The sequence below is a fragment of the Berghia stephanieae genome, chromosome 1 (assembly GCF_034508935.2).
Source record: "Berghia stephanieae isolate SIO BIC M18660-M18661 chromosome 1, UCSD_Bste_1.3, whole genome shotgun sequence".
NCBI classification, from domain to species: domain Eukaryota; kingdom Metazoa; phylum Mollusca; class Gastropoda; order Nudibranchia; family Aeolidiidae; genus Berghia; species Berghia stephanieae.
The window spans coordinates 87471621-87488956 of NC_088360.1; the positions used below are offsets into that span (position 1 = coordinate 87471621).

Below are 17336 nucleotides of genomic sequence, written 5' to 3' on the forward strand. Positions count from 1 at the left end.
TCTTTTTTTTTTTTTAAGCCTTTTCAAAAAATGTTTCATCATGGAGCCCATTATGTCTGCTGCACACTATCAACCCGGGTTTGCATTTTGTACTTTTAAGTTTTAAAGACTTTGTTTACCTTGCAAGCTAACAATGGGTGAAGGGTCCACTTCTGCTTTATATATGTCGTACAGACAAATTTACTTTCACAATATTATGATGATACATTTAGAGGGTGTCTGTGTTGCTAATATCGTGCAACTGGTTGTTATGAAGTTTATTTTATTATTCCCTCTATTCATTTCTAGTTTTCTATCAATTTCATCCTCACTCTTTCAAGTACTTTAGTAAAGTGTAATAAAATATTTCATTTATAAAGTCATGATAAAGGTAGTGCAGCAAGCCATAATGTGGAATTTGTGTTTGAAGTCACATTCATTATTTAAATTGTTCCACTTGTTCTCATATTTCATAATGGCCCGTTGTGCAAATCAAGCTGGAAAAATTGCTTTCGTATCCTCTTTTTTGTCGCACTCAGGTGAGAAGGGAGAAACTCCCATAAATTTATAATTTTCATTCAAATATCTACATTGAATAGAACTGAACTCCAAGCTATGATTACAAACAGATGATAATAAATATGCACTCATCTGTTGTATTTGTTGGTTTTTTAAAAAATATATATATATATATTTATATATATATAACTTGTCATATTATGGTTATATCCATTGAAACATTTCCTTGTGAATATTACATTAATTTCATTTCGTTTTTTGTTTCATCATTTTGGAAGTTATATATAAATATAATATCTATTAATATACACATACATCACAATTACGTTTTTGTTTTTTTGTTTTGTTTTTTCATTTCATAATGTTATAGAGCAGTATGGATCATTACTGTTACTGGTTTGTATTTTTTTTTTTTTTTGTTTTGTTGGGTTTTTTATTTTGTTTTGTTTTGAAACCATGGCTATTTAAGCATCATTGTGTGTAAGGTAAAAAATAAGGCATTCAATGGCATGATTGATATTATTTTTATTTTGGGCCATGTAGTCTCTGTCAAAATGCATCGCTTATTTGAACAAACGTTTATTCGTGTTAGGACAGGTGATTAAGCAATGTCTCACAGGGTGGATTGTTCGGGAATTTATTTTTTTTAAGCACTTTAAATTACCCTAGAGCTGGACATGGAGCCAGCCCAACCATGTGTTTGTTTGTTTTTTGTTTTCTTGTGTTTGGTTTTAATTCTTGTAGTTTATTATTGTTTTTATGTTTGTTTGGTTTGTTTTTTTGTTTGTTTTTTTTTACTTTTTAGGGGGGAGGGGGATGGATGGGGTTCTTTGCATACTTTGGCTAGACCATTAATTATATTTTTTATGGTCATGAAATTATTTGGTCCAGTAAGCATTTTTTTTTATTAGGAAAAAAAAACATAATATTTTGTCTGGTGTAGATATATACAGGGTGAAATCACAAATAGAGAAAGACCAGGAAAAGTCCTTTCCTCTTAACAACAATATATCTTTTTATTTAAGTCTCTACTAAATCAGCAAATTGTGCACCACGTAAATTGTTTTACCAGTCCAATGCTTATTGAATTTTTATGACATAGGAAAATAATATTGTATATAAAGATCAAGGAGATATTTTTGACGAACAAACAACCAGCATGTTGCCACTTATTCTTTACACAGCTTACCAGAATAGTCTAATCATTACAAAGAGACATGGCTGGGTGGGATTCCTGATCTCCCACAGTGGGCAGGGAGGTACTTACTGATTTTTCTACCCCCCTATATCTGTTTTCCAACTTGCTTTCTGTCTTTTTTCTTGGAATGAGATTATGCACTTGGTTTTGTCCTGGTCCTGGCCGGATGCCCTGGTTGAGAAGGAAACAGTCAAATGTATAGTTATTGTTTTTTCCTTGTAAATCACCTCTCTGTTATGCACTGCATTATGTTTATATGATTTGTAAAACATTTGAGTGTATTCCTTTTAGTGGAGACCTGTGCTTGTGTCTGGATGAGACTTTTAGGTGATCTCAAACTAAGTACTTTGATAGTGTGCTCTTGGAATCTACATCTGTTTCCTATTTGAACCAATTCCCCTTTGTCTTACCTTTTCTTGGGTGCTTTATTTGTAATTCTAGAACTTTTTACTGTCCCATTTTCTTCCTTTTTGCTGGCGCTGATATGACCTTAATGTGTTGCAAGCGCCGTAAAACCCTTAAAATTAAAAACATAAAAATAAAAAAAAACGTCTATGAAGTGTTGTGCCCATCTCATGGAATGAGGCCATTTGGTTTTGTCTACCACCTTCATTTGAATCTTTTACTGCGAGGTTGACAGTGAGATTGGTGTATTTTTTCACGATAATGATATATCTATATTTTTTTAGTATTGTAAATCGTCTATCAAAAATATTTTATTGTCAATAATTTTTGTATGTATTTACTGGTAACCTTTTCAGTATATCCCTATTATGTAAAACTGATATCATGCCCATGATTCTTCTAACCCTGAAGCGTGGGCATATGTTTGTGTGTGTGTGTGTGTGTTTATCACGGAAAGAGAGAGAGCAGGGGTGGGGTCCTTTTTTTTTTCTTTCTTGCCTGATTTACCCAAATATGCATGCATTTTGATGGAGACTATCTTGTGTATATGTATATTTTTTGTGTGATAATTGTTCATTCATTATTCATTTTCTGTGATTTTTTTCCTGGCGTATGAAGATTGTATATTTGTAGTATCGAGGAGAAATATTTTCATGCGTTGATTAATATTTCATTTATAATCATAATCTCCTCCATAAAAAGAATAAAGAAATTTAATTCAAACCCAAATTGTTTCTTTTCTGTTCGTTTCAAATCGTTGTGTTTCCGACTTATCACATTACAGATTAAGGATTAGAAATAGACCCGTTAGATGAGGGAAATATTTGTCAGACTGACCTTTTACATGAAGGTGTCACCTGTAAAATAACCTCCATTGTATTTTTAAAATGTGCTAATTGAAAACTTACCACTTTCTGGGTGGGGTTCCTGACCTCCAATAGTGGGCAGGGCCTCGAATCCTAGCTGGGAGGGAAACAGTCAAATGCATAGTTATTGTTTTGGGAGATGATATTTTTTTCCTTGTAAATCATCTCTCTGTTATGTATTATTATTTTTATTTTGAATGTATAATGTAAGCATTTGAGTGTGTTCCTCTTTGTTGGATTTTGTGCTTGTGTCTGGATGAGACTTGTAGGTGATTTCAAACTAAGTACATTGGTGGTATGCTCTTGGAATCTACATCTGATCCCTATTTGTTCTCAATTCCCCGATGTCTTACTTTTTCTTGGGTGCTTTAATTGTAATTCTAGAACTTTTTACTAGCCCATTTTCTTCCTTTTTACTGGCGCTGATATAACCTAAATGTGTTGCAAGCGCCGTAAAACCCTTAAAAACAAAAACAAAAACAGGGAGGCACTTACTGTGTCTTTTACCCTCCTAATCTGTTTTCCAACATGCTTTCTGTCTTTGTCTTGGGGTGAGATTACTTGGTTTTGTCCTAGCCCTGGTCGGATACCCTAGCTAGGAGGGAAACGGTCAAATGTATAGTTAAGAATAACAAGAAATGAAATGAGTAGGAAAGTGTCAGAAGACAGCATAGAATAAAAACTTCGTGGCGTATGGTTAAGAGTTTTGGGAGATGATATTATGCAACTGGAAAAGCACCATTAAATTTTAGTTTCGATCGAGACAACCCTTTTACCAGTCAGGTTCTCATTTTACATCAGAGCAGGAAGAGCCTTTTTTTTTATACCCAAGGAATAAACTTTACATACCTCCCATGACCACAGATAGACTCGAACATCGACCTACAAGTTGCAAACACAAGGAGCGTCATTCAGCTGTAGCGTAAAGCCGTGCACATTTTCATGAGCTTATGTCAGACGCCGGGGGAGGGGGGCAGTTACGAACGGGAGTAGTGAACAAAAGTGTGATGTCAAAACCTGGTTCATATTTATTGGAAGTGTAAAACCACTCTGACGGAGAACGGAATATTTACCTTGTGTAATTGATCTTTTAGTTTCAGACTGACGGCATCTTATTTTCTAGTCTAAATATATGCTGGTTGTCTATAAAGATCGTCCAATCTCGCTCTTGTACGTCCCTTAATCCTTAGAATCTGCCTATACATCCTGCTACTAAAATATACCACCCCATGATTCAAGAAACTAGTACCTTTATATTCGAAACGGAACTCCAGATACAAAGGCATACGAGAAGAAGATGATTCAATATGTAACATATTCATTATTAGTCCTCCCAATGACTGGTTAATACATGCTTCCACTGATTTTGGAACCGGAGAAGGAGACGGTGCGATGTCACGACTCTTCCTCTCTATTGTAAGAGACTCTTCCTCTCTATTGTAAGAGAGGTTAGTAAAGACTACTCCCGCTGGATGACCTTTATCCTGAAACTCAGATAAAATAAATAAGTTTTAGCCTCTCTCTCTCTCTCTCTCTCTCTCTCTATATATATATATATATATATATATATATATATATATATATATATATATATATATATATATATATATATAGTTGGTACTTTTCATTCTGCTATATGCAATGTAACTGTGCGCGAAAGAGGAAGGGAGCTAAATGAGAAAAACAGTTGATGCTTATATATTTTGTAGTGTTTTCCCCTGGCAATTGGAAAGAAAGTAGAAGTAGAGTAAACATGGAACATTTCGGAGTCAACAAATGGGTTGAAGTGAAATAGATCGTTTGATTTAATATTGAAAGAATTATAAACAATGTCCTCAATTCAGCATTGTAATTATGGGATAAATGGAAGTGAATTTATCTACCATCACAAACCGCTGAAAAGCCCAGCTTCCTTTGCCGTGTTGCTCATTACCCTTCTTACTTCGGCATTCTCGTTGGGACTTCACAAAATGGTAAAGAAAAGATAATGATAATAATAATTAATTTCAGATTTCACCAAGTCATGTAGTATCTGCAATCGAAATTATATGGCTGACAAACGCAAAAAAAACTTTTGATATCCTGTCTGCACAACATGATGATTTTATCAAGCCAACCACTTTTTTCTTCGTTTGTCCACTTTCGATTCTTCATCTTCCCATGATGAGTTGAAGAAAAAGAAAAAAAAAAAGACATTTTGTTTTCCATGAATAAATCAATTCGGAATTGATGAATCTTTTTGCAAATTGTCATTTAGGTTGAAATTTTAAAGTTATTTGATCCGTGGGTTAAGTAGATCCCAAGTGAAATTCTCTCTTCTATTTGGCTGTGCTGTAGGCTACAACGAATATTTTTTTAATTTGGCGATCTACCCAATCAATCCACACAATCTTTTCCTCACTCATTAACCATCCTAAAACCTTCCACCAACATCATTGCTATGCAAAATTGTGACACTTTGACCGTTTGCAGGACCATTCCGCAACAAGTGCAAGTGGTCAAGGCCATTCTTTATTAAACTAATGCCAGTTAGAACAGGTCCCGAAACTAGTTTGTTGGCAGTCACCTTATGTCTCCTTTCACTGATACAGGATTCAAGTTATTTCTCTTCCTGTTCAGAGGAAACAATCAGGAACCTTGTTCTTCTGTCAACTCATGATTTCATCATCGTCTGAAGTCCGGGAAACAGTCAGTACAAAGGCCGCTGGGATTTTACTTTGCTTTATTATATACTTCTGACACTGTCCATTGGGCATCTTAGAAGAAATATGCTTATCATGTCTATTTTATTAAAACCCCAGTTATTGGGCTGAATTGCTGCCATTCTTTCTCTCTGTTTCTCTTTGGGTGTTACTGGTAGCATTCCGGACACTAAGAGCATCGATTTACAGAGTTTGACATCATCAGCCTTCCTGAAGTCCCTGCTTCTATTCAAGATAGGGATGCAGTATTCCACTGAAGAAAAATACAGTGTCAGGGTGGACACTCTGTGAGGGGCTTGTTAAGTGCTTCAATTAGATCCCCCTAGATTCTTCAAAAGACTTGCTTTTCTTTATTTTCCAGGCAACACCGTTTTGGTCATTTTTAGATACTACTTGCCAATGTAAGATTTAAGTAAGTAGTCCTTCAGAGCCATGGAGACAAGATTTTATCCGTGTTTCTATAGCTTGAAACAGACAATAGCAATTACTTGCTACCCTAGGGATTGAACACTAGTCTATCGCAAAGTACTTTCAACCAGATCTAACAGATCCAACTACCCGATCACTGCTGAGTGGACAGGTAATTGGGTGAAAATCTAGACCACCCGGGATCTATCTCAGTCCCTTTGTGTATGAAGTGAGTGCTCTACCAACTGAGCTATCGTACAAATCTGCTCTTGGTTTTTATTTTTGAGATAATTCCATTGCTTACTCTATTGAGCGAGAATTCAGTCATTACTGTATCTTAGCCTCAAGAAAAAGTGTTTGACATTAAACAACATTGGTACCAAAACTTAGGGACACCATTTTTTCTCATATTTGCTAATGGAATTTCGTAAGGTGAAATGAAATTGTCTTTCCCCTAGTATAGATGAGAAGCTTTCTGCATTTAATGATCTTTGCAACAAACTTGTACTCTGGAGGCAGGGCTATGTCTAGGATTGGTCCTCATTGGTTCAGAACACAAGCTGCAATTGTTTGTAAAAGCAGCTTAGAAGGAATGTTGGCCAGGTCACCTTCTTAGCCAGTTTACCTGGCTTGATAAAATGGCAATAATCCTCATGTGTCTTATCTCTATGTCTGTGGGAGTTTTCTTTTTCTTTTTCCTACAGGGCCAGTGCTATATTGGCCTATCAGTGCTGATTTACCATTTATTATACTACTAATGACAATACCCTATTCACTTGGACTAAACAGCATTGTCCAGCCTGACTCTTCACAAGGTAGCATGTCCTGAATCTGACATTATACCTTGCAGACAGTGTGGGTGAAAGTTTGATATGGGACTCCTAAAATGGGCTCTCAAATGTCAAGGCATTCAATCACCTGTCTAGAGTTCGTTTTTTTCTGGTTGACAGAAAAATTTCCATTTATCATGAAGGACATGATCATAATGCTAACAGTTGAGAGAACAATGATCATAATGCTAACAGTTGAGAGAACAATGATCATAATGCTAACAGTTGAGAGAACAATGATCAAAATGCTAACAGTTGAAAGAACAAATACCTACATGATCATAATGCTAACAGTTGAGAGAAAAATACCCACATGATCATAATGCTAACAGTTGAGAGAACAAATACCTACATGATCATAATGCTAACAGTTGAGAGAACAAATACCTACATGATCATAATGCTAACAGTTGAGAGAACAAATACCTACACGATTATAATGCTAACAGTTGAGAGAAAAATACCTACATGATCATAATGCTAACAATGGAGAGAACAAATATCTACATGATCATAATGCTAACAGTGAAAAGAACAAATACCTACATGATCATAATGCTAACAGTTGAGAGAAAAATACCCACATGATCATAATGCTAACAGTTGAGAGAACAAATACCTACATGATCATAATGCTAACAGTTGAGAGAACAAATACCTACATGATCATAATGCTAACAGTTGAGAGAACAAATACCTACACGATTATAATGCTAACAGTTGAGAGAAAAATACCTACATGATCATAATGCTAACAATGGAGAGAACAAATATCTACATGATCATAATGCTAACAGTGAAAAGAACAAATACCTACATGATCATAATGCTAACAGTTGAGAGAAAAAATAACTACATGATCATAATGCTAACAGTTGAGAGGACAAATACCTAGCCCTTTCCCAAATGCCTTGAAACAACATCTTTCAATTTTAATTATTTAAAAAAATTTTGTCATATTTTATTTTATTTGTAAATGGACTTGAAATAATGTGAAGATATGTCGTTGTTTGACATAAATTTGGAATGACTCATGAAATCAAATTAAAGATTTAAACAATTCATTTTCTTCCACAGGATAGTAGAATTCTAACATCACTCTGCCTTGTTCTGACTTGTAGCCTAATAATAAAGCTGTATTTAAAAGTATATTCAGGTGAGTTTATTTCTTGTTTACATTAAGATTTAAACATCGTATGGTTGTTAAAAAGATAAGGTTTTTTGTTTTTTGTTGTTTTTTTAATGGTTTAATGATGCACACTTTTTATGATAAGTGTAATTGTTTACCTGTCTAATTAAGATTGTACTCAATTTTATGTATCTCAGGATTTCTGGTCTTTTGAACACATAAAAATAAAGAAAATATTTTGCTGCTCATGGTTGTTAAATTTTAACGTTTAGAGGGTTTTTTGGTGTGTTTTTTTAACCAAGCTCAATATGCTATACAATGTTATATTTATACCAACCATATCGAAAAGTCATTTTTACAGTACCTTCAGCATGTCCTTTTTGCTTTTCTCTGAAAATATATTTTATAAATCTAGCGTATGTAAGGGGGATAATTGAATGGAATTTGCATGTTGATAAAAACGTCATTAAGCCCTTGTAGGTTTTTCATAGACATAAGAATATTAAAATGTAAATGCTTTGCATATATATTAGATTCCATATATATATATACTATTTTTACATAATAATTGACATGTCTTACATTTTCATTAAACATTAGGGCCCCACTTACGAGAACAGAAACAGGTTTGAATTAGTCTAAGAAACTGTCATCCTCGTCATAACCGCCGTAATATGTGAATGATCATCTCAGCTGAAGATCACCAATAACACAATGACATTTTCATTTTGTTTGCTAGAACAGTGTGATGAACCTCTGACCACTTTGGTTATTTGAAAGACAGCATGATTGCTGTCTTGGCAAAACAAATAGATTAACAATCTATTGTATTAATTATTAAGTCTAGCAGTGCTCAAATCAACATGGCTCATATCAAAGCCTACCATAAATTGAAAAAAAAGCTTGTTCAGAGGCAAAAAGCTATAGCCAATCAAAAGCCACCCATCTAACTCCAAAAAATCTAGGGTAGCCACTAAATAGTAAAACAGGTCCTTGTAAAAATCAGAGGAGCTTTCGGATAGTGGGGAGACACATAGTCAGACCTAGGGTGTGTGTGAAAATCCCAATTTTAAAGTTTCACATTTTCATTCTTTAATACTACTGATTAAGTTATCAAAATGATTCATTAGAATGAATTAGTGCTCTCACTGATTCATCTTTTTTATTTTTAGTTTTTTCACTATTTAACTTTTTTATTTACAGAGAGCATTTTGATACTCCCATCACTTGGCATTCAAGTGAAAACGTCCTTTTTCCTTGGAAGGGTCAATACAAATTTCATCCATGTGTCACTCATCAAAGACATTGTCATCAATGAGGCCATAACTATGGTAAAAATTAATAAACAAATTTTTCTTTGATTATTCCTGTATGTCAATTTTTTATTTCTGTTTGTCCTCACATACCTTTTCTCCTTTTCTCTCTTTGACACTCGCCTTTGAACCAGAAAGTCCAGGGTTGGAGTCCTGCTCTGAATGGTGCATAGTTGAGTCCTTGGAAAAGGCTCTTCAGTCCCATTCTCTCACCATACTCATGTATATAATGAATACCTGTTCGTGAACAATTTTGTCTCTATCGGAAATTAATTGTAATATTGCCTAAAACAAGCATCATGTCGCGTCCTTCATTTTAAATGTTGCTGTTGACTAAGGACCCCTTGTTAAGCACTTTGAGCATGTTTAGTGGATATTGCACTATTTGAATGCTCTAGTTTTTGGGGGGGTTTTTTATGTTTTTTTTTTATTAGAGGTGCATATTTTTATACGGTATGGCAAAATCATAAATTCGTTAACTCGTTTTGAAATAAAATTCCAGAATAATTGTATCAGTTTCTATTATTTTTAACTTTTTACTTAAGTGGTCCATCTGCCAGATGTTTATTCTTTTTTATTCTCCAGTCGAAGGTGATTTATGTGTAGTTTTTCTTTTTCTTTTTTTTCCTCAAAGAGGAAGAAGATATTTTAGAATATTATGATGAGAGATTATTTGTAGAGTTATAGTATCCTGCTTCAGGCCTGTAAATCTTCCGTCTATTGTCGGATTTCCGACAGTACGATTTTGCTCTTAAGTGCTAATATTTTTTTTAAAAATAATAATAGTAAAAATAAAATTCGTAACGTCAAAGAACAGAACCAATAAAAAAGAAAATAAAAGACTTTTATTTCGTTCCCCGACAAAAATAGATTTTATTCCGTTTCAAATGCCGACTTAAAAACAAAACAAAAATTTTCATTTGGCGCATCAAAGACAAAACAAAACTTGCCATCTATTTGTTAGCTATGATATTATCATGCCATCTACACTCTCCGCTAGACTTGGATGTATTCACTGCCTGGCTACTGTGCCACAGCCAGCGAGAGTGGGTCGCGAAGTTTGCGCAAGTCGTCTTCACACACACACACACCTAGTCAGGAAATAATGCACGCACAGAAATGTGTCGAACCGGACCGGAAGGTTTCTCTCTATTTTGCTACTGACACACATGCAAATCTCCGGTTCTTATTTCTCAGTCTCTATATTTCTTTGGTTCCGCCCGGATGTGAGACGGATAAAAAATAATGCGAAATAATTATTTTTCTTCGAAATATATATTCTTCTTCGAAAGCTCTCACACGACCGCACCACCTCCTCTTTTTCTTCTTCTTCTTCTTCTTCTTCTTCTTCTTCTTCTTTTCTTCTTCTTCTTCTTCTTCTTCTTCTTCTTCTTCTTCTTCTTCTTCTTCTTCTTCTTCTTCTTCTTCTTCTTTCTTCTTCTTCTTCTTCTTCTTCTTCTTCTTCTTCTTCTTCTTCTTCTATAAGAATTAATCCAAATAAACGAAAGAATCGGCGTAAACATTTAACACAAACAGGAGCGAAGATACGCATCATTCAAAAGGGTAGGAATTGTTCTCTTCCTTTCATTTTACTAACTCAGACCTGGGCCCTCAAATAATTGGGATTTTTTTTTGGTACCATAAAATTAGGACGTCGTTATAAATAAGTAGGGGAAAGTGACATGATTTGACTAGTCAATTGACGTGTCATATCTGTGTTGTGTCCATATTTTTGTCCTGTTGTGTCTATTTTCGCGTGTTCAAAAAGTTCAGACAATTTTTTCACCAACCATTTACAGGCCTGTCCTGCTTGTTTTTAAGAGATTCACCTAACCATTCTGTGATATTATATGAAAGCTGAGAATGGTGTTTTTTTTTTCTATGATGTTTAATTTTGTTTTTGTTCTTTGTAATCTTACAGCTCCTTCAAATGGACATAAAATTAAAGATTTTTATTTGAACACTCAAAACCTTGAAAGATCAATTCAGTCAAATTCAGCCACGGAAATTGATGTATCAATTATTTGACCTTAATAAAACTAATTTATTACTTTCTAAAGTCTTAATTTTACTCTTTTTTTGTTCACAGCATTCTGTTATATATTACCTGGTGATTTTGCTTAAAAGCAGACACTCTGAAGATTTGGAAAAACTCTACCCATTATTCTCTGTAAGTAAACAAATAATATTAAATCTTAAATCCTAAACTATGGTTACGTAAGACAAAGAACCTCTATATAAGAAACAACTAGATACATTGTAATTTAGTGAGTGAGAGAAAGGGGGGGGGGGAGGGAGGGGAGAGAGAGAGGAAAGGAGAGGGAGAGAGTTGAAAGCTATTAAGAAAGTCCTCTAATTGTTAAACTTCCAAGTACTCAATTATATTATTGACAATATAATAGGTATTGATGAGAGCATGTTTGGTATTCATTTTGTTATCTTTTTATTAATTCCCAGCATTCATGGCCAAAACTGGACGAGTTGCTCCAAGTTTATAGAACTGCTCAAGAAAAGCTCATATTGTTTGAACCAAGGACAAGTATTACAAAATCAAATATATTATGACAACAATTTGATATTTGAATATTTTTATCTAGTATTTTAAAATTTGAGGCTTTTCAAGGGATAAATCGTCTTCAATCAAATATGTATCCCTGCACTACCTGCCAAAGCTCTTAATTTTTCCCTATTTGATATGATAATAATAACGTAACTAGAAAATCAAGTAGAACTAAAGCAGAGAGTCATCAGAGAAGAAACCCCCAGTGTTTCAATCCTTAACTTCTTACACTCTAAAGGGGCTGGACCACAACTTGGTTATGATGCTTAGGTGCCTTTCTTCGTTTATTAAAGTGTCAGCACGGGGCCTTGATCCACACCCTTCGAATCTGGATCTTATTCTGGTGTATTTTGTGTGTGTTCTTATCCACTACGTCATCGGTGTAGGTGATGTAATGAAATCACTTATTCCTTATGTTGTTGATAGAGTTTGTTTTCATAACTTCCTACCCATATTCAGTGAGAGCTCCTATATGCAGTTTCTATAAGGGTTGGAATTGCTTTTGTTCTTCGTCTGCCAGTGATATTGAGTTGGTGTAAGAGCTCATAAATCAATGTTCCCAGAAACTTTCATGCTCCAACTTCAACTGCAAACACTTTGACTTTATAACCGTTCCATCTAAGATATTGTGCCAGGTCTGCATATTTCTATGTTTTATAGACGTAAACTCCATCCATTCTGTTTTCATATGGCACTGTCAGTTGGATTATTGTAACTTGTTTACATGATTACTGGTCTCATTCTATTTTTTTTTATTGATAACTTTTGGGCGGTCTTCCCGTGAGGCTAATTCAATAGATACCACCCGGCAGCTGAATTCGTTGAGTAGTCCTCTTTTCACAACTGGTATCATTACCTTACCCAACATTTCTTTGTACCTCCTGCAGTTCTAACGAATGGAGCTGCTGCTTTTGGTGTGGGAGTACTGCCTTGAGCTGCAGTAAGTTTTAAAGCAAGTTCTTCAAGGACCTTGTTGTGTCTCCATGTGTGCGGTAATATGGTCTTGTGGTATGACACTCCCCTTTGAATAGGAAGGTCCAAGATTCGAGTCCCACTCCGAGTGGTGCATAGTTGAGTCTTTGGAAAAGGCTCTTTGCTCACATTCTTCCACCGTTCTCAGGTGTAAAATGAGTACCTGGCCATTAACGAGCATTGTCACTGTCTGGAAAAATTGTAATATCGCCTAATAGGTGTCAATTCCTACATATTAAATGTTGCTTTTGGCTAGGGAACCCTTGTGAAGAACGCTCTTGAGTTCAATGCCAATTCATTTTTTTCCCCGAACTCCTTCCACACAGCAGTCCGTTTATGACCTGGCTTGGACTGCACGCAGAGTGAAAGCCTCTGGTTATCACTTAATCCCTGGTTGGATTCATGCTACTTAATCAAAATTAGTATTTGAGATCAACAAATGGCAAGGAGACAATCAACCAAAGATAAATGATTTACGTTATACATAAGTCAGGGGTCTCGATATCTCAGTTGCTTAAGCACTCGCTTTACAAACAAAGGACAGTGTTCAATCCCGGGTGGAGACAAGATTTTTTCTGATCCCCCCTGTCCACCCAACAATGATTGGATAGCTGGGTCTATTAGATCTGGCAGAAAGTACTTTGCGATAGATTAGCGTCCTATCAAAAGAGTAGCAAGCAATTGTTATTGTCCATTTCATGTTATAGAAAATGGGTTTAACTTAGGTTCCATGGGCCTAATGGTCTACTTTGATATACGAGGAAAGTGGCTGGCCTCAAACTTCCCACATTGTAATATTTTACATTGTATGGACTCTCAAAGAAACAAAGAGATCAAATTATGCTTATTTCGTTTCAATTTTTATAAATGTATAATTTTCACAGTTGAAATGTGGTGCTTTGCAAAGAGATCATAACGACCTCTTCTATCTTTAATCAATCTGGAATGCGTCGTTTTTGTCATCATTCCCTTTTATTAAAAATGTTTTTGTATCGTTTTTGTAAAGACCTTTTTATGGTGGGGAAGGGAGGGAGGGGGGGGGGGGGTGGTAGAGAGGGGTATTTTGTAAGGCCTTTTTTATTTGTTACTAAGTCATAATTCATAACTATGGTGCTTGAGATATCACTTCTTAATATTCATTCAATTGTTTATGTGTTTGTCGTTTAAGTACAATTTGACAGATGATGATGATAATTATTATTACTATTATTATCATTATTATTATTATTATTATTATTATTATTATTAATTATTATAATTGATTTATTTATTTATTTATTTATTTTTTTTAATTTCTTAAATGAATGATTTAGTTTGTTTTGGCATTTCGTTATTATTTTATTTCCATGGGTGAGATTTTGAACTCCCAATTTGATGACGAGACTATCTAGAGTGATTCCTGTTGACATTGCTCGATAAATTATATTATTTGCTCTCGGAATGCCGTGGCAATAGTATCTTACCTCTCATGAGTTCGATATGAATGAAAGACTAACAAATTTCCTCAATTGCCTATTTATGCAAAACACAAGAGAGTTAAGTAAGATGATTTTAGAGCCTTTTAAAAAATCTTTAATTATTTGCAGTGCAGAGCGGATATATTGACAACGGTTGTATCGACATGACATCAAAGTCCCGTTTTTCTTCACTATATAGCATTAGTAAATATTTATGGCCTATAACGACAATAATTTTACCACATGACAATTATATTGACATGCATTGAAACCGGCAATAATTTGTCTTTTAAAATTTTAATGGTCAAGAAATCCTGCAGTAAAACACAGCAGTCAATGAAAATGCAGAGAGTCAAAGAAAAACCAAGATAACTGTCAAATAACATCCTGTGAATCTTCATTGATCAGAATCATGATTTCAGCTGTCAAGCCTAGTCCCTGGCCGTGCTTTCATATCTTGCCACTGATACCAGTAATGGTAATTCCCGATATCAATACTACATGGCTTTCAACAAATAGCCTAACAAGTTGAAGAAACGCTCCCTACATCACCCACTACACATGAGACTGTCTACCTGGCTTCACAAGCTGCCAGACCAAGCCTGGTCTGGAACTGAGACTGAGTGTTGGTAAATGAGACAGACCTCTGAAAAATTGAGAAAACTATTTCTCAACTTATCTAAAATGCAGTGCCGATGCTCAGCTTATCGGTCTCGATATTATGGGAATTGTCAATGCCTCTATTACTGGTACTCAGTCTCGATACCACTCGACTATAGTTAATTTTTTGAAGACTGCATTGCCGATGTGGAGTCAGATGAGGATAAGTACCATTGGGACCAGTTTCCAGCCACTATAGTAGCTATCTAGACCTTCCACTGTTTTTCACAGCAACTTCATCAGGGCACGTCCTTCTTTGAGGACCTTGCCAGTGCTCAGGAAAGGGTCGATAAACTTATTCTTGGCCTTCAGAGACGGACCACAATATTAGACTTATAAAGTCATATAAAGTGAACCGCCATAGATATTTAAATCGGCCCTTTTAAAGATCAAGATTGACTTCCCCTGTTATTTTCTAGCATTTTCTCATTTGTTTTTCTTTCGTTGTTTAGAATGACTGATACATTTTTCCGCAGTCCAGACGATGTCAATATATCCGTTCTTGACTGTATTTATTTCTAATCTATTTAATATTTATAAATTTAAGATGAATGGAAAGCTTTTTTTACATCTATTTTTAATCCATTTATATATTTATGTATAAGGTGTGATGTCATAACCTTCCAGCATACCGAAGATCAAATAACATTTTAGATCTTTTTTTTTTGTAAATCCAGAATTTAAAACATTGAAATCCTCCATATATCCTATAATTCTAGAACTTTTTACTATCCCATTTACTTCCTTTTCACTGGTGCTGATATGACCTAAACGTGTCGCAAGCCCCATAAAATCCTTTTTAAAATTTAAAAAAAACCTTCATAATTGTTTAATTATGGAATAATTTCAATTCTGAAGCGGAAACTGTTCTGTTGATTGGGCACTGGTCAATTGACAGATTACCTGTTAGTATTAGTGATAAGGAAGAGGGTTAACAGGAGGCAATGTGCTTCTATAAGGGATTCCATAAGCATGATTTAGAAACTTGGTTAAGGTTTTTCAAAGGAATGTACTTACTCTGCTTGCTTTAAAAAAAATTGATTTGTAAATCCAATTATTTGGTTATCACCAATGATCCCGTTCATTATTTGCTTTAGTCAAAAGCTACATGCTGTTCATAAAAAATCGAATTCTTAAAATGTGATTTATGTTGCTCATTATACTTTTTTAACAATAAACACTTGTTTTTATATCGAATCAATGATTTATACATTAATATTGCCCTGTGAGGGGATGTTCAATATAGCCTTTTGAAACATGGAGATCAACTTTTGCTGTTTCTTTTTTCTTTTTTTTTCTTTTCCCTTCTTCAATGTAGTGTAATTTTTGCTGGAATAAGGCTACTTTCTCAAGTCTTGGTTAGGACCTTTTCTGAAAGATAGACAGATTTACTGTATGCGTCTGTGGGAAATGATATCGTCTTTAATTGAAATTATTTGTTATTGACATCATTCCTTTAAAAAATATATTTTTATAGCTTTTGAATTATTCAATTCCATTTGTGGGTTTCGTGCATTTTGCTTTCTCCTTTCCATGAGACTAATTCCCTCCGATTGTTGTGCTTACTATTAAAACCCCCAGGATGGTGAAATAGAATTTTACTTTTACAAGTGATTGCAGTCAGAGAGGACCATACTTCATTTTACGTTGGTGGGCAGGAGGTCCCGCTGTGTCTTCTATCTCCTTATATCTGTTTTCCAGTTGCTTTCTGTCTGTCTTGGAATGGGATTACTCATTTTTCCCCAGCTCTGACTGGTGTCATTGACTGGGAGGGAAACAGTTAAAATGTATAGTTATAGTTTTGGGAAATTTTTTTTTTTCCTTTTGTTGTAAATCATCTCTTTATTATGCATTCTGTAAACATTTGAGTGTGCTCCTCTAAGTGGGATCCTGTGCTGGTGTCTGGATGAGACTTTCAGTTGATCTCAAACTAAGTACATTGATGGTATGCTCTTGGAATCCACATCTGTTCCCTATTTGAACAAATTCCCCTTGGTCTTACATTTTTTGGGGTACTTTGATTGTAAATCTGGAATGTTTTGACTATTCCATTTTCTTCTTTTTACTGGCGGTGATATGACCTAAATGCGTTGCAAGCGCCGTAAAACCCTTAAAATCAGACAAACAAAAAAATTTTACGATCCTTTGTGCCGTCTTTTGAAATGTTGAAGGATAACGTACTTTTTTATTCTCTTCACCCTATTTTTAATACATTCAAGCAAAAGTTGAAACTAATGAAGATGGAGCATTGACGTTCTAACTTTAATGGAAATTGAGCGATTTGTAGTCTTATTATAATATGCCTTTTCTGATCTCTGAGTGCAACCTTCTTGGCAAT

General features: G+C 34.7%; 1 protein-coding gene across 1 annotated transcript; it reads left to right on the forward strand.

The window, feature by feature from the left end:
- The first annotated feature begins 4710 nt into the window (after positions 1–4710).
- Positions 4711–13920, forward strand: LOC144960438 (phosphatidylinositol N-acetylglucosaminyltransferase subunit H-like). Its single transcript, XM_078893523.1, has 5 exons — positions 4711–4940; positions 7985–8063; positions 9240–9367; positions 11439–11519; positions 11807–13920. Exons 1-5 carry the CDS (start codon positions 4797–4799, stop codon positions 11912–11914), a joined length of 540 nt encoding a protein of 179 aa, XP_078749649.1. The 5' UTR covers positions 4711–4796; the 3' UTR covers positions 11915–13920.
- The last annotated feature ends 3416 nt before the right edge of the window (positions 13921–17336 follow it).